Genomic DNA, 25998 nt, shown 5'->3' on the forward strand with positions numbered 1-25998 from the left:
GGCAGATCCCACATGCTGCGGAGCAACTAAGCCACAGCTACTGAAGCCCGCATGCCATGCTCCACAATAAGAGAAGCCACTGCAATGAGAAGCCCGCGCACCACAATGAAGACCCAACGCAGCCAAAAAGAAATTTATTTTAAAAAAAATGAAAGCAAAATGAAGACACATTCAGATACAGGAAAACTAAGAGAATTACTCACCAGCAGACTAAAACTACAAGAAAGGTTAAGGAAAGTTTTTCAGGCTGAAGGGAAATTAAAGGAGTGGAAAATCAAATTTTTCAGGAATGAATGAAGATCAGAAATGGCAAATATCTGGGTACATTTAAAAAAACATCTTTTATCATGTTTTTAAAAATTGTATGAACATTGCCTCATGGGGTGTTTGTATACATATGACAACATTGTCTCATGTGATGTTTGTATACATAGATGTAATGCATATGACAACTAAAGAGACTGGGATGGGGGTGGGTAAGGGAACTATGGTTGTTAAGATTTCTGCATTTTATGTGAACTAGATCAATATTAACTCTAGACCATGAAATGTTAAGGATATATATTGTAATTCCTAGAGAAAAAATTTTCTTGTGGCTTGTGGGATCTTAGTTCCCTGACCAGGGACTGAACCCGGGCCACCGCAGTGAAAGCACTGGGTCCTAACCACTGGACTGCCAGGGAATTCCCTGAGAAACAATTTTTTAAAGTAAAACAAAAAGGTGTAATAAAAAAGTTAATAGATAATAAAATAGGAATACAAAAAATTATTGAATCTTAGAAAATATTTTAGACTTAATAATAGTAAAAATACAATATATCAGAATGTGTGGGGTACAGCTAAAGCACTGATTAGAAGGAAAAGTACAGCTTAAATGCTTAAATCAGAAAGAAAAAAAGGTCTAAAATCAATAACCTAAGTTTCCACCTTAAGAATCTAGAAAAAGAGGAGTAAAGTATACCCAAAGTAAATAGAAGGATATAAGTATAAGGACATATATCAATCAAATAGAAAACAGAAAAGATAATTGAGAAAATTAACAAAGCCAAGAGCTAGTTCTTTAAAATAAATCAATAAAATTTTTATAACCCCTAGCTAGACTGTTCAAAAATAAAAGAGAACAAAAATCACCACTATCAGCAATGAAAAAAGGATTTCACAACAGACCCTAAAGATAGTAAAGGATAATAAGAGAATATGATAACTTTATGCCAACAAATCCAATAATTTAGGTGAAGTGGGCAAATCTCTGAAAACTGCAACTTACCAAAATTAAAATAAAACAAAAAATAAAATAAGAAACTGAAAATCTTAATAGTTCTATACTAATCAATGTAGTCATTGCCAAAAATCTTACCACAAAGAAATCTCCAGGACCAGATAGTTCTCTCAAACACTCAAGAAACAAATAACATCAATCTTACACAAACATTTTCACAAAATAGAGGAAGAAGGAACTCATTTTTTGAGATTTGCATAACCCTAATACCAAACCTGACAAAGACATTCTTTTAAAAAAGGAAAATTATGTACCAATATCCTTCATAAACATAGATGCAAAAGCTTTTAATAAAATATCAAATAAATCTGAAAATATACTTTTGAAAAGAATAATATATCCTGATCATATAGAGTTTATCCCAGAGTTAAAAAATTGATTTAACATTTAAAAATCAATATAATTCGGGCTTCCCTGGTGGCGCAGTGGTTGAGAGTCCGCCTGCCGATGCAGGGGACGCGGGTTCGTGCCTCGGTCCGGGAGGATCCCACATGCTGCGGAGCGTCTGGGCCCGTGAGCCATGGCTGCTGAGCCTGCGCGTCCGGAGCCTGTGCTGCGCAACGGGAGAGGCCACAACAATGAGAGGCCCACGTACCGCAAAATAAATAAATAAAAAATAAAAATCAATATAATTCACAACATTAACAAAGTGTAGGAGAAAAAAAGTATGATCATTTCAATAGATAGTGGAAATCACATGAAAAAAATCCAACACCCTCTATGATAAAAATAAATAACTCTGGGAAAACTATGAATCATAGGGAATATCCTCAATTTGATTAAGAGAATTTACAAAAAGCTTGCAGCTAACATTTTATTTTTGCTTTCCCCCTAAAACTGAAAACTAGCAAAAATGCCTTGACTCTTAACACATCTATTCAACATTGTACTAGAGGTCCTAGCCATTGCAACATGACAGGGAAAAGAAATAAAAGGAAGTAAGACTGAAAAGGAAAAAGTAAAACTGTCCCTATTTGCAGGTGACATGATTTTTAGGTTAAAAATCTCAAGGAATCTACAAAACAATTACTAGTGCTAATGAGTGAATTATCTAAGTCATACAATACAAGGTTAACGTACAAAACCAATTGTATTTTTATATACTAGCATCAAACAATTGGAAAATAATGCCCCCTGAAACATAAAGTACTTAAGAATTAATCTAATAAAGATGTCTAAAATCTCTACACTGAAAATTCAAAACACTGCTAAAAGAAATTAAAGATCTACATAAATTTAGGAACCATGTTCATAAACTGGAAGACTCAATATTGTTAAAATGGCAATTCTCCCCCTAAAGATCTATAGATTCTGTGCATTCCCAATCAAAATTACAGCACAGCAGGCTTTTTTCTAGAAACTACAAGCTGATTATAAACTGTATACACAAATTCAAAGGTCTTAAAACAGCTAAAGTGATTTTTTTTAAAAAAAGTAGAAGACTTACACTACCCAATTTCAAAACTCACAGTTTATTCAGTAATCAAGGTAAAGGTCCTGGCAAATCATTATGCTGCGTAAAGGAATCCAGACACAAAAGAGTATATATTGGATGCTTCCATTTATATAAACTTACAGAAAATGCAACCAATTCTATGGTGTTACACAACAGATCTGTAGTTGGTTGGGGGCAGTAGGAGAGGGTGAGAGCAGGGGTGGACAGCAAAAGCAGTAGAAGAATGAAAAAGGTTCTGTCATTCTGATTGCAGTAATTGTTTCAAAAGTGTACACATCTGTCAAAACTCATCAAATTGTACACCTGAACATCATACAAACCATAGATTTTGTACAGCTTATTGAATAAAAATTATACCTCTATAAAGTTGTAAATAGGGGGAAAATGTTAAACTTTTATATTTGAGTGTTAAAAATAAAAAAGAATTATTGAACTTCTTTATATCCTTGCAGTGGTAGTCCCCAATACATTGACTGTGGATCTGTGGCCTTCGATACCAAATAATTTTTGAATTAAGCCTAGAGTGTCCCACTGCCTACCGAAGAGTTTTAGGATCACACTCAGGAAACAGCTCCCAATTCCGAAGTTAGACACACTGACCTCAGTGGGGGAGGTCACCTAACGGTGTTTAAGGTTTGTCCAAAACAACCAGCCCCCTGTCAAAGGATAGCAGAAAAGGTCAGGGAGTTGGATAATTAAATTCCCTCCACTGTGACCTTTCGCCCTCCCCACCGCCCCTCCGATTCCTCCTCCTTTTTTGCCTTCCTTACTCATTCTTTTCCCTACAGCCCAGTCATCACAATCTACCCATTATTGCCTCCCACCAGATTTTCACTCCTCTCAGCTCCTCCTCAACCCTTGCTCCCAGCCCCAATCCCTTCTCCAACCTCAGCCCTATTTTCCGCCCTGATTTTCGTGGAGATTAGAGGGGCGGAACAAAGGAGACAACTTCTCCGCCCCAATATCGCAGCCACTCCTTCCCACAGCCTCCCAGACGAAGTTACCTGCGCCGCAGTGCGCGTCCTCCTCTCACCCGCCTCCCGGGGCGCCTCTGCTCCCATTCAGGTGGCGGGGGGGTTGTCAGGGCCACGGCCCAGCCCAGTATCCAACCGGCCTTTCCCGGTCTGAGCTGCCGGGTGGGCTCGCACCAGCTCTCTGGGAAGGAAGAACGCGCGCCGTCGCCCAGCAACAAGCCGCGCGCGCACCTCCGCCCCGGCCCTCGCGGATTCATCCGCGCTATGGGCTACCACTCGCGCGTTTCTGCTCGCAGAACCAGCTCCAGGACCGCCTTGGAGTCTGAGCCCAAACTGTTGAGAGGCCTCACCTCCCCGGGCGGTGTAGACGCTGGTTCCAAAGAGTCTCCTGGAGTAGTGTCCTAGATCGCTGCTTTTGCCCAGCTTAACCCAGCTGCTTTCTTGGCACTCTTGTGGTTCTTTCTACGTTTAAATGAATACTGGACTACAAGAATAGAAGTTTTGTTTTGTTTGCGGTACGCGGGCCTCTCGCTGTTGTGGCCTCTCCCGTTGCGGAGCACAGGCTCCGGACGCGCAGGCTCAGCGGCCATGGCTCACGGGACCAGCCGCTCCGCGGCACGTGGGATCCTCCCGGACCGAGGCACGAACCTGTGTCCCCTGCATCGGCAGGCGGACTCTCAACCACTGCGCCACCAGGGCAGCCCAAGAATAGAAGTATTCTTTTCTTTTCTTTTTTCTTATTATTTTTTAAAATATTTTTAAGCCGTATGTCTACACTACATGCCAGTTAAGGGTACATCTGGGGGGCAGGGTTTGCCATGCTCTCCACCTAGAGCCCAACTCTTAAACATAATCTTAAAATCAAAGGCATGATATTCAGACTTCTGGAGAGTTCCTATTAAAATACCGGGTTCAACCATATTCAGAGTTTTTGATGTCCAAGATAAGAAAGGTTATAAGGAGCAAAAATTGGCATTATCTATTAAAGTTGAATATCCACAAACTCTATGACCCAGCAATTTCACTCCCAACAGAAATGCATGCACATGTGTACCAAGAAACATGTACACCAATATTCATAGCAGTTTCATTCATAATAGCTAAAAACTGGTAAAAACCCAAATATCCATCAAAAGCAGGATGCATAAATTAATTGTGGTATATTCTTAAATGCAATACTATACTTGAAGGAGATGAAGAAACTTTCTCTGTGTGGACCAACAAAGATGAATCTCTAAAAAATGTTATGTTGAACTAAGAAGCCATACCCAAAGGAGTATTTACTGTACCATTCCATTCAAATGAAGCTTAAAACCCAAGCCAGCAAAAACTATAGTGCTTATGGATGCATGCTCAGCTGATGGAGTACAAATAAACACAAGAAAGTAATAACTGGAAGACTCAAGATAGTAGTCATCTCAGGAGGGGAGAAGGTGACGGTGAGTGGGTGGGCAGTATAGGCAGAGTCTTGAGCTGCTGGCACTGTTCTAGTTTTTAACGTTGGTGATGGCCGTTTGAGTTTTTTCTTTAGATAAAGCATTCTCTGTCTTGCTCATTTTCCTGTGCTATATCTCATCATTGTTTAAAAAGGCAAAAAGAAAAACCACTAGATGAAATCATATAGATGATAGCGCTTTGCTCAGTACCTGGTACTTAGCAGGCCCTCAAATGTTTATTTTATATTCCTTTACTCTCTACTAACCTGTCTTTCTCCAAATACCCAAGCAACTAATAAACGAGATCAAGAAAGTGGCAAATAAAACCTTCTGGAAGTCCTCCACAGGACTCCAGATGCTGGAGGGGGGGGAGCAATATGCTTCCCAGAAGTTCAAGATAAAAGAATCCTGTGTACAATTCCCTGGTGCTGGGACTCAGAGCAGCCCACCTGTGGAGGTGGATGCATTCAGGCATCCTTAGGCCTCCCTGAGGGAAGCTCCTGCTCTGTAGGCATACAAAGCTAGGTAGGGATGCCCAGCTTTGCCACTTGGGCAAGTTGCTTCCCTCTCTGGGTTTCTGTAACCTCATCTGTAAAATGAAGATAATACTCTTACCTCGAAGGTTTGTTGCTTTAACCCCTCACATAATGCGTTCAAAAATTGTTGCTGAATGCCCAGGATCAGCATAAATAAAACAAATATACTCAGAGTTTGCTCCCCTGCTAGACCCAAAGCCAGCCTTGCCTGCAGAAAGCAACCACCACAGAAACCCTGGAGCCTTCACAACTGTACCCCACCATGGTGACAAGGAAAGAGTAGAGCCTTTTGATGAGTTATATGAAGATCACAATGGAAAGAGTTAAAGACATCGTATTTGACTTCCATTCCTCTCCTCATCAGTTAGATCCCCACAGGGGACAGATGGCATGCTCAAAAGACAGGGGGTTGGGGGGATACACACAGAGAATGGAAAGAACTGTTTACAGGGTATAGGCGGGGTTAAAGGGAACTAACATTCAAGGTCTAGCAACAGCAGGAAGGTATTACCACCCTTGATCTGAAGGGGAAAAGGGGTTAAAAAAAAAAAAAAAGAGGTGTTAGCAGAGCCTGGTGAGAGCTGAAACTGGGAAGAAGAGCTGCTTGACAGGAGCTATAGACACAGAGGCAGTTAAGGACAAAGCCACACTGATGCAGGGAGAAAGCAGGAGTAAGTACTCCTACTGTTCTGGCCTCCCGCTCTCCATGCCTGCATCATTATCCCCACATTGGCCAAATCCAACTGGAAGTCCCATGGCAAGGAAAACTGGGTAATGTGCCCCATAGAGATTGGCCTCTGGGGCAGAGGACAGAACAGAGGAGGGAGCTCAGAAGAATAACAGAGAATGACTAGCAAAGTCTACTACCCAAAGTTGCCTGTACTGCATTAATCCACAGAAACTAATGAACTGAGACAGCTTCCCCTGCCTTAGGGTCCTCCCTGGCATTGCTTGCCCCAGCCTGTTCACCTACTTTCCCTGTGGTGACCTAATTAACATATGCCAGGCTTCCCTCCTGACCCTGAACTCTGATTTGGCTCTAACGCCTGAGCTTACAGAGTTCAGGAATGGACCCCTGGGAAGCTAGCCATCACCCTTCCCTGGGGTGTCTCAGAAGTCTGGCGCCAGGCCTGATCTCAGGGTTTTTAAGGTAAGATAAAAATAGCAAGCACAGAGCAGAAAGAAAAGTCTGTGAGTAAGACTACGCACTTGAAAAGAAAAGATACAAATAACACTAATAAGCCTGGTCCAAAGCAGGTGTACCTGGCTGAGAACTAAGGATTTATTTTTCTTGGAGGTAGTGGATGGTATTTGACATTCCAGTTACACTTTACACTTCCAAAGGGCTTTGCTTAGGTGTTCTCCAAGTATGGTAATGCACTAGAGATTTTGCTGAGTTTGGGGTCAGACCATTTTTTTCTAAAGGTAAGCATGTAAGACTGTTGGATATGCTTTGTAGCCTAAACACTGAGCTTAGAGAACCAATGCTTGGTTTATGCTTAGAAAAACTAACAACTCTCCCTAAGTAAGCTGTAAAAACAGAAGCTGCATTTAGCTAGGGATCCCTTGCTGCCTGAGCCCACTTCCCCTGAATGCACCTCCCCCAATACCAATCCAAGGAAAGTTAATAAGCTTTGAAGATGTGTTGCTTTTCTGTCCTCCAGGGAAGGAACGATTTTATTTTATCTGCCTGGTTCTTATTAGTAAGTGAAGCAGAATTCAAAAACTTGCTAGAACCTTGTACACAGGACCTTCTTAGCCCATCCAAGCTCTGTCTGAAATATGTGGGCTGTTATTCATAGGAGCTCCAGGGATTCACCCCAAAACTTTAGCTCTTCCAAGCCTCCTCAGTAGGAAGGGTTAATCAATTCGTGAATTTTCACCTCATCAGATGAATCTATATGTAGCTGGCAAAATCCTTTTGTGGCTTGGTCTTTTCATATACTATAATTATCTGTCTTGATCGCACCTCAGTGTCCCACTAAGCTTTCTTGCACATGCAAAGTACTGTTTAGGGTCTTCGATATTTGAAGGGTCAGACATAAGTCCAGCATGCTTGCTTCATTTCAGATGGACTTGGACTACCAGAAAGAAACTTTTTTATAAGAGAATCCATATCAAATAATTATAAAAGACAGGAACTAAAGTTTCCTTGCAGTAGTATTGTCTCAGGGTTTGAGGACTTTAGAAAATGTCTTCAAGTGATACTTCTCCAAATGAGTCCTAAGTGGTTTCTTCTAACTCTGTCCATGACAGGGACAGGAAGTGGAGAGGGTGATCCCAAAAAGAAAGAAAAAAAGTGTTTGGGCAAATCAAGGGTCCTGCTTTCTCACCTCAGTGCTCCCCAAGTTCAGGTGCTGAGGGTGGAATAGCTGGAATAGCCTCCCAGAAGCCCAGACTCACTCTCTTTGCCTCTCCCACAGGGATGCTTCCTGGATCCAGGCCCCAGGTGCCCCGTCGACGGTGGGGAGGGGGAGAAGCAACGAAGGGCTTCTGGAGCTGGACCTCCCTCCTCTCACCGGAGGGTGGGGGGAAAGACAATTTGTCTGGCTGCCCTGGGCAGGTTTTGCGTGTCCTAGGGGTCCGGAGGCACGGGATCTCTCATCTCTTCACCCCTTGAGCCTCCTTCCCCCAGAAAGTCCTTAAGGTGTGCCTGATGCAGCCTCCGGACCTTCATCTGCCATTGCCAGCTCCCCAGAGGGCGGCCCCGCGGCTCGGGGAGATTGGGAGGAGATTCTAGGCAGGGTCGCGATGGACGCCGAGATGTGGCTTGGCTTGCGCCCCTGTGCTCAATAGCCACGCAGGTGCTTCCTCCTCCCTGCCAGCTCTATCCGGGAGAGACCATGATTTCTGGGAGCCTGGCTTGTGACCACCTGGAAAAGACTGGTAAAAAGGGAGGGCCGAAGGTGCCTAGAATGCAGGTTCACTTTACCTGCCACTACGTGTTCCAGCATCCAGCACCTCCCAGGTTCCTAGGGTTCTGCGAAGGCGCTTTACTTTTGTTATCATTTATTGTACTTACACTCTGCACTCAACTGGTGCGATGCAGGTACTAATGTGCCCATTTTATAGTTGAAAAAACGGAGGCTCAGAGAGAGCAAGTCTCCTGCAGAGTACAGATTGGAATCCAGATCTGATTCCAAATCTGTGATCTTAAACATAAACCCTATTGTCCTTGTCAATTGCATGAACAAGCCAGGTTGGGGCTTGTGTAATGAGAGACCAAGAATCAGAGGCCCTCAGCCTCAGAGGTGCCAGCCCTGCACAAGGGAGTGTGCAGAGCGCTGCAGCTGCTTCCTAGCTGAGGGGGCTTTGCCTGGTCTGAGAAACTGAAACACAGCCTCTACTTTTGCTGCTGCTGCTTGCTGTCTTTGGAGATGTTGGGAAATGGAAAAGGGAAAGGCTTTTGCCCAAAATTAATGGAGAAACATAGACCACAAAACTAGAGCAAACAGGAGGAAAATCTTCTGCTACCTGTTATCCCAGAATCTTCGCCCCTCGCAGAGAGATGCTTCACCACTCCAGAAGATGAGTCACACCTCCTCACCCTCCATCACCAGAATGGTTTCCTTCCTAGGTTCACACAGGTCCTGGTTCCCCTGGGTGGGGTCTTCAGGGCAGACTGTTGCACCAGCCACTCCAGGCTTCGTTCCTACAAGTGACAGCTGCTGGAACCCAGGCATCAAGTCCAGGCTCCTCATTTGTAAAAGGAGGGAACTGAGGCCTGAAGTATCTGTCTGGGTTCCCCAGCAAATTCAAGGTCAGTTGGAGGGTAGCCAAACTCCTGACCACGCCCTTCCACCCCTTTCAACATCCTGCCTGTATCTTCTCCTATCCTCTCTAGTCCAGGCTTCCTCCCTCTCCCATCTCTTGGGACAATGCCTTGGTTTATTCCCATTCCAGCACCCGAAGGAGTTTTAGAAGCTTCCGCCCCAGTATAAACCTTCAAGCCGAGCACTGTGCTTTATTTATTGAAACCACTTCTCTTGGGGGGCGTGAGGGGAGGGTCATGAGGAGGTCAGAGGAGAGTAGCCATTCACAATGGAAGGTATTTTGGCAGAAGGAGGCCAGTGGGGTGACGAGAGTGGGATCCACCCCGCCGACTGCATCATCGAAAGCGTTTGAAAGAAAACAAACCAACAGCAGATCTGTTAGAAGCCTAAGCCTCCAAGGTGGGTCGCGCTCCATCCAAGTGCCAAGCCCGTCTCCCGGGCCGCGGGACCGGGGTCCCCGTGAGTAGCCGCCCCGGGAAGAAAGCGTGGTCTGAAAGCAGGGAGTTTGCCGCTCAGCTTCCCGGGCGGCATCTGAGCCTTGGTTGAGCTCACAACGCCGGTGCGGGTGGGGTGTAGGGGAATTGCACATCAAAGACACCAGATGCGGCTGGGGGGTATCGCGCTGCCAGGTGGCTTCCCGAGCGACAACAGTCCAGAAGAGGAGGCAGACATGCATCCTCTCTCAAGGACTCCCACGCATGGTTTCATGTTAAATAAAACTTCAGGAGGAGAAGTTGACACGACGGGTCTCCAGTTAATACCTTGTAACAACATGGCAGGTCCTGAGAGGTTCAATGGTCCTTTAAGAAAATCATTACATCGCACTGGGAAGGTGTGTGGACTAAAATGCTTTAGATCCTAAAAACAGGAAGACAATTAAGGTAAAAGCCTGATAAATTTCGAGCGCGCTGCCACCTCCGTGGCGCGCTGAGCGTCTGGCAACCCGGGAGGATCACATCTGTGACTCTCCCTGCGCAACCCGGCCCTGTTCGCGCCCCGCCCCCCAGGCGCCCCCCAGAGCCAGGGCGGGAACTGGAAGCCCGGGAGCACAACCCCGGAGTAGTAGATCTGCTGAAAGGCTGTTTCTTCTCACTGCGTGGGATCGGCTTCATTTCTTGGACAATTTAAACATATTATTTAAACACGGAGGTTTCCTTTACAGCTCCGAGTGAAACGTTTTGCCTGATGGAAAGTTGATGGGGTTCTTTAACTTTTAATCGGTATCTTTATTGAAAGGTGCGCTGCTGCCTTTTCACAGCGGGGAAAGTAAAATATTTGCCTTGGGTCACACGTTGACAGCCCTAGATGGAAAAGCACGCCACCGATTCTGCGAAAGGACAGGTACAGGTGAGGTGGGGGCATCTCCCATTTGATCATGTCACCACGATGACTTTGGTTAAAATTAAGCATCACTGCCAGGGGAAGAGCCATGCCCAGAGGGCCTGGAAGCCCCAGGATTCCGGGACTCTGAGACCCTGGCCATTCTGCCAGAAATAACTGTCCATCCATTTGTTCATTCTACTGTCCATTAGTCCATTCATTTCACAGGCCCACCAGACTGAGACGCGTCCCTGGGGTGCTCTCACTTGGAGACTTTGGAGTCAGTGGATACAGTTTCTAGGCTCTAGCATCCTTTCCCGTCTGACGTCAACCTGGCTAGTCTCTGGATTGGGGCAGTTAGTTCAGTGATTGAGTCAACAAATCTTCACAGAAGTCTACTATGCTCCAGGCTCTGCTCTGGCCTTGCAGACAACTGTGGTCCCCACCCTCAGAGAGCTTCTAATCCAGTGGGGGAGAGAAAAGAATGAAAAGACACAAATGGAATTTGCTGTCAAGGAGTGATAAGAGCCCGGCAGGAATTTAGAGCAGGGTGTGGACCTAAGGAGGGAAGACCTCAGTTGGTTGGGGAGGTCTGCAAAGTCCTCACCACAGACCCAGGGAGGCTGCACTGGGCTTGCCACGGGTAATGCCCAGTGTTGGCAGCTGCGTTTCCTTACTTTGATCCATTTACAGTAGGCAACCAGGATGGCAGCATTCAGAAAGTGGTGAGAGTTCCTACAAATTTTGCTAGTATCCTAGCAAAAGGGAATGCTGTCAAGGAGGCCTTTTCCTAGTGTTTCTCTTTAGAAGCAAACTCACTGCAATGTGTGCTGAATACTGGTTTTGCTCTGTGACCCTTAGGACAAGGAAAATCAAGAGGCTTCAAACAGATGCACTATTTTTAAAACAAAACTCTCCTCTGATGTTAGCTCTGGAATAGCTTGCTGGAAGTCCCAAAGCAGCCACTCAATAGTGTTGTCCAATCGAATTTTAATTTTAAATAATGAATGTAACCTCCCTCTAGTCATACCATGCCAATCCAAAAGCACAATTTTAAAATTAGGAGAGAGATCAGGAAGCCAATACAATGGGGGAAGCCTGGCTATAATGCATTTTTACCCTTTTCCCCCCATGTGTAGGATATGATTTATATAATTGTTACAAAAGCATGTGTTAAATAGTAGTATGTAAATTTGAGGGTAATCACATTTGAATAGCCCAAGTTAAACCACCAGGGCAGACTGAAGGGCCGTGGGAAAGCTCCTGGGTCTATGTGTGGTGGGGCACGGGGGAGACGGGCGGATGGGGAAGGGGCGGTTCAGGGACTGAGAAGTTAAACATTCCTCGACTGTTAGGGAAGGATTGAGGTTTAAGCTAACAGCCTCGACCCTCGGTTTCTATCACTGCTCCCCACTAGCGTGAGCTTCTGCGCATTTGGAGGAGTCCAGGTTCTGAAACACCAATGCCCAGGCTTCCAGCCTCTTAGCTCTTGCACAGCCGGAGCAGCATACGGGGAAAACGTCGGAATCTCAAAGTCCCCCACCCACCCGCCCCGTCGGTGGCACACAGTAGGGACTCATCCACTCTAGTCCTTTTCTGCTCTCAGACCTAAAAGTTTGTCACGTTTCCCTCTAATTTGTCAACTCTGAAGCGCGCATTTCCAGCTCCTCCCCCCAACACCCCGTCCCTAGAGGTTTTCAGGTAGCCAGAGGCAAAGTGTGGGCACCACTAAGCAGAGGTAGCACTCCAGGGGCGTGCAGGAGTGAGGGGAGACTAGTTGGGACTGGTGCTGACCGATGTGAATAAAGCAGTCGTCGGTAACTCGGAGAAACAGCTGCCTGAAGACGCGCGACGGCCGAGGGGACCAGGCCTGGGCGGGGGGCGCTTTGTGCGCTACCCTCCAGGGAAAGAGGCTCCTGCTCTCTGCGAGGACCGACCGGACACTTCTACCTCCCAAGGCTAGTGATTGCTCAGAAGGGCAAGTCGCCCTTCCCAACATTTCTCGTTTGAATACATGAAAATGAGAGTTGCTTTTGGCAAGGAGATGCTGGCTGTCACGGCCAGAGAGACGGTTTTGTCGCCCGCGGGCGAGGCCGGGTGGGAAGTAGCTCCGGCTCTGGCATCCGGCTGCGGGCGAGCCAGGCCCGCGCCTCGGATCGCTCGGAAACCCGGCAGCGGCTCCAGGAGCAGTAGGGGAAGGGACACACCCAGTGGTAAAGAATTGGGATTCAAATGTTACATTAAAATTTTTTCAGTAAAGTGAAAGCCCTAGATGTGCATATGTGTTGATCCACACACACAGAAACCGGCCAGGGCTGCGGCCGGAAAACTTAGACTTCCCCGCACGTAAGAGACAAGACAGGTTAAGGCGGTCCCGTGGCCCCTACCTACTGAGGATCGGACGTCTTGTGAATTGTGAATTAATGTCTTAATTAATGACTTAATGATAGAAGGAAGGGCAGAGGAAGGACGGAAAGAAACAAAAGTAAAGGAGAAGAAAAGAAAGGCAGCCACGTAACAGGAGCTCGGTGCTTCTCTTCTGCCCTTCGGCGCCTCGCACTGGTCCGGGCAGCGGCCGGACTCGAAGGCCGCGCCTCGGGCCGCTGTGGGCGCGAGGCTGACCGCAGGCGCGGGGGTCCGCCCTCTCGCGGCGCCCCGGCCCTTTCCCAGCTCCGGCACACACCTCTGTACTCGAAGGCGAGGCACAAGCAAGAGCAAACAGTTGCTTGCAGCGTCCCAGGCCTTCCTCAGTCCTAAACCGACCCGGGTCCCGGTCCCCGGCGACTTTGAACTGCGTGAAAGACGACAGGTCTTAGTTTCTTTGCGTCTGATTCTCCCCGGGAGGTGGAGGATTTAAGCTTCTTATCCGGGTGGCGGATGGGAGCCTGCAGAGGAGCAGGACCCACTCTGCAGCGAGCGTGGCTGGGCCCACGGCCGCGGGCGAGATCTGGCTGAGACTCGTCAGGGGGAAGGGTTGGAGGGGAAAGGGGACAGACTTTTTGACCCCGTCACCCCGGCCCTGCTCTCTGCCCACCCGGCTAAACGGTCGCGCTGAACAGGTAGGACCTAGCGCCGCCAAAGGCAGCCAGCTGGGCCCGAGGCGCGAGCCCCCGGCCATTGCTTCCTTCTCTCGCAGTCGTCACCCTCTGCTTCTCCCTGCCCCGGTGACGATCTGCGGAACGGGCTCCCAGCCACTTTATGCTGGGAAAGCGAAGCAGACATGGCCGAGTTTGGCGGGTGGACCACGTGCCGCCGGCTCCCTTGGCCTTACTGCGCGGGGAGCGGACCCCAAGGGCTTAGGAGGCGCAGCTTCCGCGAAGGGCGGGGCCCCTCCCTCCTTGCTCAGTCACCTGGACTACCCGCGCACCTCACCGTCTTGACTGCCCCGACTCCCTCCATCTAAGGAGCCTGCCCTCCCCGCTACCTGGGCCAGTCCAGGCTCGCGCTATTCGCCCTGGTCCAAGAGAGTTTGGCCCGGGACGCCCCAGGAGCCGCCATGTGGCTGCCGTCGGGGCTCCCTTGCCTCGAGTCCCCCCCCCCCCCCCCCAGCCTCCCCGATGCTGAAGGAAGGTCTGGTTCCCCGGAAAGCGCAGCAGTCTTCTGCAACAAGTAAAGACAGGGCCTATTTGGGAGAAAAGGTTGGAAATGGCTGCAGCAGCCAAGCACGTCACCTGGCTGTGTACTGGTCAGCAACCCAGAGGCAGCAGCTTTGTCTTATTTATTTATTTGTTTGTTGTTTATTTTCCAAATCAAAGACCCAGCATGGCTCTGATGCTTCGTTTTTAAACCTCGGGGAAATGACTGACAGACATCTGGGTACACTAGAACTTCACCTTCTAAACTTGTTAGGTGTCTTGGAATACCGCCACTGAGACGGAGAGAGGCTAAGGAGCTCACCGAGCTGCCACCTTTCCTTCTTCTTGGCCTCGGGCAGTCAGCTCTATGAACCAAAACTCTCTGGCTGAGGGAGGCGTGCGGGATTGCAATCTCGCCTGCGGGCGCTCCCGGGGTGGTGGGGGGGGGGGCGCCTTCGGGAGGATTCAGCGTTCCCTTCCCACGACAGGAGGCGCTGTGCTCGCGGGCATTCCTCGGGCCGCGGACCCGGGAACCCCCAAGCTGGATCAAGGCTCTAAAGCTGGCAGAGGTCACTCTTCACCACCGATCTTGGGCTTTGAAGAAGCCCTAGAGAAACTTCGCTTTGGCCATCCCCTATGAAAAGTGGGCGCTTGTTCCCCCTTAAGCTGATTTTTTGTTTTTAAGATGAGGCCTAGTAGGTTTGAGATGTGGGCTGAAAGGAAGAATATTTTATATTCTAATTGACCCCCTTTACGGTTACAGCGTTTTGTTTGGTTTGTTTTTCCCTTAAAGCACCGGCTTTTTGTGCACCATAAAAGCTATTACTAAGTTGTTATTACCCATAGAAAATACCCTAGTCATGCTCGATGTGGTTGAAGAGCCAAGAGGGCGTTGGAGAATCACCGCGGGGAGGAACAAGGAAGCTCATTAGCACTGAAAGTCCCCCCCTCCCCCCATCAGGGCGAGGAGCCTAAGCATCCGTGTACTTTACAAATGAGACTAAGGTCCTGCTGCTGATGGGAACTTTGCACAAAAGAATTAGTTTCCGACTGTCGCCCTGAGAAATATGTGCAGACCCACACATGTGCAGATACGTTCACACAAACTGATAGGACAGACTTGCAGTCACAGGGACAGGCTGCAGTTGGGGAGGGCTCCTGCTCTACTGAGTTCCAGGTGGATTTAATTTCATCCTCATTTCTTTTCTTACAATGTGACGTTTCTCCCCTCCCTTTTTTTGTTAAAAAAAAAAGGAATTGAATCCAAAGCTTTTATCTTTTTTATTTCCTTAACTGCACATCTTCACCCTCTCGTGCTCCCCTGCTGATTTAAGAGATTTGTTTAGTTCAAGGATTTAACGTGATTCTCTTGCCAGATTTCAAGGAAGAAAGATTTAAAAGAACAAAGCTGGGGGGGGGGAGGTATCTGGAAGACAAGTTAAAACACATTTCTTAAAATGAGATTAATAACAGTTTAAAACTTTGCCAAACAAGAATATTTTGCGGATTCTTAGTCCTTTTAGAAAGACTTTATTTTATTGCTACTTAAAGAAACCTAGTGGTTCTCGGAAAGTACAACACACACACATGGTCACACACACACACACTCAGAAACTCACACAGGCACCAAGGTGTAACCTCTCACCAACTCAGTGCTTATCACCCAGTCACTTTAGTTGGTCCTCCCCAGGACTTGTGGGCAATCCACTACCCAGAGCCTCATAGGAGCCAAGAGGCTTTGCTTGGAGGAGCACTTCCCACCGATGTCCAGGACTGATTAGAAACCAAGTGAACACCGGGGGTCCCAGCCTGGCCACTTCAGCTCAGAGATGGGACCAGGCACCTCCGTCACCACCGCTGGCTTCGGCCTGGCACCTCTCTAGCCGAGCAGATGCATCCTGTGCCCAGGCTCTCCCAGTGCGTATTTAGGGAGATGTCCCCTCCCCCTGACCTTTCCCTATCAGAAACCAGACTGTCGCCTCCAGCTCAGTCCCCGAGGCTGCGGAAGGGGGGCGGGAGGAGGAGCTGGGCAGAGGGAGGACGGCCCGACTTGGGTCCGCCTGCCCTATCACACAGACATCTGTTCTCAGTTTCTTCCTCTTTATGATCGCTACAGATGACAAGGGGGAGTAGAGCGGACCGAGGCGGAAAAAAAAAAGTTATGTCATAAAGATATAAAACGGTGCTGTGACTCACCTGCTGTTAGCCGCAGGTACGGGTTTCGTGGCAGCGTCTCCACTCTGCTAGCCAGGAGCCCGGATCGGCCTAACGTCACTCAGCTCGGCTCAGACGGCCGAGTTTCTAGTGACGGGGCAAAAGTGGGGCTTTTTCCTTTATCAAGCCTGAAGACCGGGGCGGGGGCGGGGGAGTGGGAGTGGTGGAGGGAGTCTGTATTTTCCAGTCTCCCGCGGTTGAACTTTAGGTCAGGAATCAGAAGGGCGGGGGCTGGAAGCTGGCAGAAGAGTAGGAGGCAGGAGGGGCTCGGGACGGGGCCGCCGCAAGGGCCTCCGGAGGGTCGTGGGTCCCCCTGGGGAGACCCTGGGGTCATGTAGCCGCACTTCCCCGCGAGCCCGGCCTCCAACGCCACCGCCCCCAGCCCTTCTCCGGCTGCGACGTTCTCATCCAGAACCCTCGCTAGACCGCCCGGCCCCGCCTATTTTTCTTTTTTCTTCTTCCAAAGGGGGGGTCACACACACACACACACACCCACCACCCCATTTCCTTCTTCCCCTAGCCTGTCGGCTTAAACCAATTACGCCGCTTGGCAAACAAAGTGAGGGCCGGGTTTGGGGGAGGGGGCTCGGCGGGAGGGGGCGCAGGGGGCGCGCGCCGCGGCGGCGTGGCTGGGCGGGAGGCGCGGCGGCTGGACTGGCGGGCGGCCGCCTCGCAGGTGCACCTCGGGCTTTGTAGGTGCGAGCGTCTTTGTGCGGCGGACAAATGGGGAGAGGACGAGGAGGTGGGCACTCGAGCGACGTAAGATCCACATCAGCTCAACTGCACTCATCTCGCAGAGGCCGCCCGCTCACTTCCCGCGGAGGCGCTCCCGGGCGCCGCGCTCCGCGGCCGCCGCCTGCCCCCTCCCGCCCTGTTGCCGCCGCCGCCGCCGCGCACGCCGCGCACCGCAGCGCCTGGCTTCCTCCTCGCTAGGGTGGCGTTGGGCCGACGCGGGCGCTCAGTTGACTGCAGCTACTCCGCTCCCCGCCCCCCGCCCCGCGCGGCTTCCAGTCGCTTCGCACAGGGCTGGATGGTTGCATCGAGCAGGGTGGCTCCAGGATGTTAGGGGCTGTGAAGATGGAAGGGCACGAGAGCAGCGACTGGAACAGCTACTACGCCGACACACAGGAGGTGAGAGGCGGGCAGCAGGCGGGAGGTTCCTGGAGCCCGTACTTGGGGAGGTCGGGCGAGGCAGGCCCCCGACTGGGGGCGCCTCCTCTGTGCCACCGGTGCCTACCCACCGGGTTTAGCCCAGGCCGGGCCTGTGCCGGGCCTGGGAGCCGGATCCGCAGCCCCGCCGGGGAACTGGATCCCGGCGATCGGCGCTCAGAGAGGGCGAGACGGTTTTAGGAAACTCTGGCTTTGAAAACACGCGCTCTGAGACGCACTTGCCTCCTCCCTGCCGAGAGCGGGAGCTAGAGCCCAGACCCGGGTCCCGAGCGCGGGTTGGCGGGCGGGCGCCGGCACGAGTTTGAGGCAACTTTGAAAAAGCCAGAATTCGCCCGCAGGGCGGCCTCTTCCTTCCGCAGTTGAATTCTCGGGTGTCTTCTGATGAAAGCGCTCAGCCGCTAAGTTGAGCGTTTTAATAATGAAATGATTCCGAAATTTTGTAAAACTTCAAAAGCCGTTTGGGCAGAAGTGTGCTCCTTCCTCTCTAGAACCGCTGGGTGGCGCTAGTGCGAGCTGACTTTTCCTCCAGCACTCCGGGCGGGCGGAGAACCTGTTTCTCTTCATTGTCCCCTTGGTGGCACGTTCATGTGGTTTATGTGCACAAAGGGATTGCGAGGAAAACCAGGTACAGGCAGGACCACCACCTACTAAAAGTATTTGTCTGGAAATAGCTGGCGATTACCCTTCAATAGTTTACCATTATTGAAAACGTTTACTGAAACTGCCTTGCATAATCTTGGGAAGAGGAAAAGAAAAGTAAAAAAATACCTTAAGACATGGACAGAAAAATATAAAATCAGGAAGTATTTTCGTGGTAATTAATTTATTTAGATTTTTATATGTATATATTCACAAACTTACCTCGAGTTTATTTGCATACTACAGCAGAACGTGTGCCTAGTTAAATCTGTTTGTTCACCTTTTATGTTTTCAAATAAAGTCATATTTTCTGATGAAAATAAATTTAAGGATATCATTAATTTTATTAAATAACAGAAATAGTTTTTATAGTTCTGCACTCTATATTTTTTAACATATCTAGTGCATTCTCAGATTGCTATTGATAAGGGTTTTCTCCTACTGATGATTTAAGAAAGAGCTCAGAACTCTTCCTCAGGTTTAATTCAGATACAGTCATCTCCAGTCACTCGTCAATTAAATTCTCTATGAAAAGAGCTTCTTTACAGGTTAAAACTGGGAATTAGAAAGTAGAATAGCATTAAGAGAAAATAAGCGGACTTTGATTTTGGAATTGTAAAGTATTTGAAACTATCCGTATATAGTTTGAAAAGCCAGGTTTTGAGATTATCAGCGGCAAAATATCAGAATGTGGAAAAAATATGATTATTTCCACAAATTGTGTCACCAAAATTTTCAAGCCTTAGGGACCTGGAAATAGGTAATGAAATTAGTGCAAGTTTATGAATGGCTGTAAAGTCATGTTAAAGTTAAATGTATGTAGTGCCTTGATATTATTATGCACCCTTCCCTACCCCTTCTCCTATTATAGATCTGTTTTTTATAGATCTATTTTTAATTTTTTTCCAAAAGTTAACTTCTGAGTATTTTTTTCCCTTTTAAAATTACAATTGCTACAAGTAGATGGAAAACACTTCTAAATATAATAAACAACAAAAAGTCACCATTTGGTGAAAACTGCTAAGACGGTAAAGCCAGTTGTTTGGAAATGTTTGGTCATAAGGCCATAGATGATTTGCTGTATCAGGGAGAGTTTAATTAACGGCCACCCCGCGCTGCCCAGGCCGCTACGTGGTCAGCCGGGCCTGGCAGGCTTAGGTGAGATGTGTGCTGAGCTGGCGCTATGGCCCTACTGGGGGCGGAGGCGGGGCTGCACCGCCATGCACACCGTACCCTTAAGGTGGAGTGAATAAGCAAAGGATCCGAGATTAATTCTGTTTTCGGAGTTTTAACTCCTTTCAACCAAAAGGGTGCTTTGCCGAGGCCGGGCTGGGGTGGAAACTGGGATACCGCGTGGCATGGATAGAGGCGACGTAGGGGCCCTAGAAGCCGGCCCCTGAGCCTGGCGTGTAAGGCGATTACACATCTTCCTGGGGACATATTTTCTGTGAGCTCTTGTCTTTCATGCCTGCGGAGATAGGATTTTTCCCCTGCCGTGCAAGACAACTCTTTTCGGGTTCTGGGGAGGGCGCCCGACGGTTTGCCCCTGGTGGGGAGTCCTATGCTTTGCAGAAATGCTCTTCTCTTGTTTTCGGATTTGCCCCGGCCGGTAGGCTGCCTGCGCCCACTACTAACTCCGCCCTTCGGGGCCTCTTCACGCTGTCTCCGCTCCAGGCCTACAACTCGGTCCCGGTCAGCAACATGAACTCGGGCCTGGGCACCATGAATTCAATGAACACGTACATGACCATGAACACCATGACCACGAGCGGGAACATGACCCCGGCTTCGTTCAACATGTCCTACGCAAACCCGGGCCTTGGCGCCGGCCTGAGCCCCGGGGCGGTGGCTGGCATGCCGGGCGGCTCTGCGGGCGCCATGAACACCATGACGGCGGGCGTGACGGCCATGGGGACGACGCTGAGCCCGGGCGGCATGGGGGCCATGGGCGCGCAGCCCGCGGCCTCCATGAACGGCCTGGGCCCCTACGCCGCTGCCATGAACCCGTGCATGAGCCCCATGGCGTACGCGCCGTCCAATTTGGGGCGCAGCCGGGCTGGTGGCGGCGGAGACGCCAAAACTTTCAAGCGCAGCTACCCACACGCCAAGCCGCCCTACTCGTACATTTCCCTCATCACCATGGCTATCCAGCAGGCGCCCAGCAAGATGCTCACACTGAGCGAGATCTATCAGTGGATCATGGACCTCTTCCCCTATTACCGGCAGAACCAGCAGCGCTGGCAGAACTCCATCCGCCACTCGCTCTCCTTCAACGACTGCTTCGTCAAAGTGGCCCGCTCCCCGGACAAGCCGGGCAAGGGTTCCTACTGGACGCTGCACCCGGACTCCGGCAACATGTTCGAGAACGGCTGTTACTTGCGCCGCCAGAAGCGCTTCAAGTGCGAGAAGCAGCCAGGCACCGGGGGCGGCAGCGGCGGCGGCGCCAAGGGCGGCCCTGAGAGCCGTAAGGACCCCTCGAGCGCTGCCAACCCCAGCGCCGACTCGCCCCTTCGTCGGGGCGTGCACAGTAAGGCCGGCCAGCTAGAGGGCGCGCCGGCCCCCGGGCCCGCTGCCAGCCCCCAGACTCTGGACCACAGCGGGGCGGCGGCGACAGGGGGCGCCTCGGAGTTGAAGACTCCGGCCTCCTCGGCTGCACCTCCGATCAGCTCCGGGCCTGGGGCGCTGGTATCTGTGCCCCCCTCCCACCCGGCGCATGGCCTGGCACCCCACGAGTCCCAGCTGCACCTGAAAGGGGACCCTCACTACTCCTTCAACCACCCTTTCTCTATCAACAACCTCATGTCCTCCTCGGAGCAGCAGCACAAGCTGGACTTCAAGTCATACGAGCAGGCACTACAGTACTCGCCCTATGGCACCGCATTGCCCGCCAGCCTACCCCTCGGCAGCGCCTCGGTGGCCACGAGGAGCCCCATTGAGCCCTCAGCCCTGGAGCCAGCCTACTACCAAGGTGTGTATTCCAGACCCGTTCTAAACACTTCTTAGCTCCCTGGGACTGGGGGTTTGTCTGGCATGGCCATGCTGGTAACAGGAGAGAGAGAGAGAGAAATCAACAGCAAACAAAACCACACATACCAAGCCGACAGCAGCATAGTAAAATCCCAACTATTTTTATTTTATTTTTTTGTGCACAATCTTTCCCCCAGTACAAAAGACTGTTACTTTGTTACTGTTGTTCCGAACGCTTTGTGTATATTATTACCAAAAAAAACAGCCCCAAACCAACAAACATTTTTCCTGCAAAGTTTAATGATCCACAAATGTATATATATAAAATCCTCCTACTTCCTTGTCCCTCTCCCTTTCTTTCCTCTTCCACCTGCAGACGTGTTCTAGTCTGTGCAGGATTTATTTAAAAAAAAGAAAGATGGTCAAGCTTGTAAAATATTTGTTTGTGCTTTTTTTCCCCCTCCTCACCTAACCCCCATCCCCACATACACACACACAGGAGTTTACAGGTCTGTGGCAATGCTCTTAACCATAAGAACTGAAAGGGTGGAAAACAAGTAGACACTAGGGCTGTTAAAAGTATTGAAGGACAATGCTGCCATTATGCAGCAAATCATAAACAGATTATAAACATCAGAGCCACTTGTTTTTCAGCTTACATTTCAGATACATTCAGATAGCAGATGTCTTAAAATGAAATACATATATATCATATATGAACTTATTTATGCACATTCTCAGCTATGTACATCTTCCATATATTTACGTAACATACAGAAGTGATAGGTAGGAGATACACACGCTCTTGAAAGAGTTGCCTGACCAAGAAGTTACAAAGACACCCTCCTCCCCTCCTCTCCACCCATATATAGCCCTGGGAATCAATTCCTCGAGAATTGTCCTCCTCAATAACTCTGTTCCTTGCTTTGCAGAGGGCCATGGTCTTATCATTCTGAGGTCACATAATGTGTAAAATTAGCTTCTATGTATCCATACCATTTAAAGGATATTTTCTCCAGGAAAAAAAGGAATATTACAATGTTAGAGGAGAGATAAGTTATAGGGAGATGTATTTCAAAATTTGGTCCAAGATTCCAAAATCCAGTTGATTGTGGTCATTTTAATTATTGCCATCATGTGCTTGTTTCATTCAGTGTTAATGCACTTTTCACAGTTGGACATGGTGTTAGTATAGCCAGACGGGTTTCATTATTATTCCTCTACGCTTTCTCAATGTTAATTTATTGCATGGTTTATTCTTTTTTTCTTTACAGCTGAAATTGCTTTAAATGACGGTTAAAATTACAAATTAAAATGTTAATTTTTATCAATGTGATTGTAATTAAAATATTTTGATTTAAATAACGAAAATGATAAATTTTAAGCTGTGGAATATGTTCTTGATCATTTGCAGTTAAGGACTTTAAATAAACCAAATGTTAACAAAAAGAGGATTTCTGTTATTTTCCTTAATTAAATACAAAATAGATATTTTGAATATGATATTTTTCAAAGTCCAGGCACTGAATATAAATGACAAAAAGGAAAATAATCTAAAAAATTTGTTTTGTTTATGTTTATTATATGAACATCTAGCTAGTAAAAAGCAATTAAGGAGATTCAATAAAAGTTGATAAATAAAAAGATAGATAAACTGATTTAATATTCCTAAGAATTGAGATTTTCAAGATTCTTTATTCCCAGTAATGTTTACTTCAGTTTTTGACAAGGTCTTAAGCCTTCTGTGCTTCCTTTGAGCCTTTCCACAATAAACTCAAATATTATTATTTTAACTACCTTCCCCCTTCCCCAATGTATCATTTTCCTTTATCTGAAAAGTATTCGAGTAAGAATAAAATATCAGATGTAGCTGATAAAATTAAGTTGTCTACCACAGAGGATCCAGAACCCTCTTTTTATTAAAAGAGCAGCAAAATTTAACCATCATGGTAGCTTTAGAGGGGGCCCGGGGAGGCCTGAGTTAATTCATTCCTGCAGGGGAAGCTTTGTGCCACCAAGACATTTCAGGGTTGCAGCTATTTTGTATTTTGTGAAGATATTTTTTTAAAATATTGTTTCTAATTTTTTTCCTGAGAGCTTAAAACTGATGATTTGTTTGCCTTCTAAGAAGCTTTTAAATGCAGCTTCACACCCCTACAGTTGGTTGAGATCACAAAATCATTAATCTCCTTTGATAGTAGGCTCACTTTCCAGTCCACCTATTTCTTTGTAAGCCTCGTTCGGATTGACATCAACAATAACAACACCAGCCCAAGCAGAGGCTGGCCTGCCTGAGCCCTTGTGTATGAACTCCATCCTCGCCAGGGCTTGAACTTGGACAGCCTTTACTTTGATCGCCCCACTCCTTACCGCGGACAAGATAAAAAGAGCTGTGTGAGTCCCTTAATTATCGCGTAATTGCCTCCCCAGATGAGAGAAGGGGTGCCATGTAGCACTTGAGAAAAATCCAGAGATCCAACCCCCGCTCTCACTTCAGCTAATGAAAGGAGATGGAAATTACTGGTTTGAGTAATTTCACAATCTAATTTAGAGGCCTCTCGGAAGGACGTCAAAGTCTCAAAGAGGAAAAAGCTTTCAATTCCAATAGTTATTTATATTTATACAACGGGCAAACGTTGGCAAATTCGAATTCCAAAAGTAATATAAAGGCGTGAGCTTGGGCCTCGGAATTTTACCCGGCCCCACTGAACCTAAATCGTCTAACTTTGTTCCCTTCCCTCTCTTTAACATGTTAATAATATTAGTGTCTCGCATTCACCCACCAGGCTAAAGTCGGCCTATTAGCTCTTGCTCTTACTAAGCGGAAACTTTTTCAGGGTTTGCGGCGGCCAACGCGCCGCGGGTTTACGGCCGAGGCCACTTTAGAGACCTGCCTGGGGAGCTAGCCCTGTGGGTGGCGGGGAGCGGGGCTCGCCTCGTGGGCTTCTCACGCGATTTTCTGACCGCTCCCTCAAGCCACCTCTGGGCGATGCCATCTGCGCCCTGTGCGTTAGGGAGCGCGCGGGCTGGGGTCGGGGCGGCCGGTTGCCGGGTAAGGAGGGCAGAGAGAAGGACCGCAAGCATCTCGAGGTGACAAGTGCAGTTAGTTCTTCATTGTTCGGGCATTTTCCTCTCCTAGCGAATAAATCTTCTGTTGAGCCCGAGACCTAAAAGTCAACAAAGAAGGCCAGGCGCCTTGTTACCGCTCCTGCGGCTCCAACGTCCGCGCTGCCGCGGCTGCTCCCGCTGCGTAATCCCTTCCTCGGAAACCCGGACACACAAACGCCGGAACGCCCGGGGCCAGGGCGCCGCGCCCCAGGGCCAGGAGGAAAACATCTGTGGTTTCAAGGAGTGCTGGGACCCTCCCGGAGCGCGCCGCCTTCCCGCGACCCCCTCCCACCTCCCTTTTCGTCCTGGAGCGTCTCTATTTCTTCACCTCGGAGGCTCCTGCAGAAGAGGGCCGGAAAGGGGATGCTGATCCCTCAGCTGCGGTCCACCGGACTCGCTTTATTTAGGAATTTCGCCCGAGGTGGGGGAGGGGTCTCTAGAGGGGAGGAGGGAGGGAGAAGGGAAAACCTTCTTTTAGACCCAAGTGCAAAGCTCCGGAGGCCCTCAGATCCACTGACTACGCCACCGAGCAAACATTTTTAGAAAACAAGAAAAATGTTTTGAGAGTGAGTATAGTGGTGGGGAGGAGAGCTTCAGATATTACCTTCACCTTGTCCCAAACGGAAACATTTTTTTTAATTGATAAAAAAAAGACAACTAAATTTAGGGAAGAAGAAAAACTCACCAGTTCTGCTCAGAAACTACACAACTTAGAAGTGTTCCCAAGTAGAAAGCAGCTCAGTGTTTCTTACACGAGAGCTAATACAGTGTTGAAACCAAAGATAAAATTTAATTTCCATTGTCCCTTGGTGATCCCCTCATTGTAGAATAAACTGGTGAGAATTATTATGGGAGGAGGGATTAAACAAACAAAATCCTATTAAAGTTCTCAACTTCTGTTTTCATTTTCTGAAAGCTAGATACCTGACTGATTTCACTGAAAGTATAAAAAAACATTATTTTACTCAGGAGTCTAACAGATTTGAATAAACCATAGCAAAAAAGAATTCCTGGAGTGATAAAATTTTAAAACTTTGTTGTTTTGTCACTTTAAAAAATTGATCTCAATTCCACGAAAATGCTTATTACATTTCTTTCCAGAAAACTTGTGATCGATAGAAATTCCTTTCAGTGGAGGCCAATGTAGGAGACCTGTAGCCCAAATTAATTAACCTTTCCTCAAGATCAATTGGTCTTCTGTTGATTTAGCAGCAATATTGTAGGACATTTAGCTATAATGTATTTTAATGTGATACCTCAATATGTCAAGAGGAAAAGCTCATTGAAAAGATAAAATTGCTTAAATTATGTAATGGATGTTTAATAAATTTGTAAAAATGTTTTACTTTCAAAAATTAAATGTTAATTGCTTATTTGAATTGTAGTAAAATATGTTTGCAACTAAATGGAGTTAAGATAATGTCTAATTACTTCAAGGTAATTACGTGCAAAAAGGTGATTATTTTTAAGCTACCTTGGGCTAAATAGGAAATTAAATTATGCTGAAATTTAGAAATAAGATGTTCCTGAACCGAAAGAATCATGGCATCT

At 48.0% G+C, this 25998-nt stretch overlaps 1 protein-coding gene across 2 annotated transcripts; it reads left to right on the top strand.

Moving 5' to 3' along the window:
• Nucleotides 1-17527: 17527 nt before the first annotated feature.
• Nucleotides 17528-24888, top strand: FOXA1 (forkhead box A1). 2 transcript variants are annotated; one of them, XM_060004657.1, is made up of 2 exons: nt 17528-17694; nt 20047-24888. In XM_060004657.1, exons 1-2 carry the CDS (start codon nt 17623-17625, stop codon nt 21373-21375), a joined length of 1401 nt encoding a protein of 466 aa, XP_059860640.1. In that variant the 5' UTR covers nt 17528-17622; the 3' UTR covers nt 21376-24888. The 2 variants fall into 2 exon arrangements, with proteins under 2 accessions (XP_059860640.1, XP_059860641.1); XM_060004658.1 differs by lacking the exon at nt 17528-17694 and adding an exon at nt 19628-19781.
• Nucleotides 24889-25998: the final 1110 nt, after the last annotated feature.

Source organism: Delphinus delphis, chromosome 2, assembly GCF_949987515.2.
Source record: "Delphinus delphis chromosome 2, mDelDel1.2, whole genome shotgun sequence".
In the NCBI taxonomy this organism is placed as follows: Eukaryota; Metazoa; Chordata; class Mammalia; order Artiodactyla; family Delphinidae; genus Delphinus; species Delphinus delphis.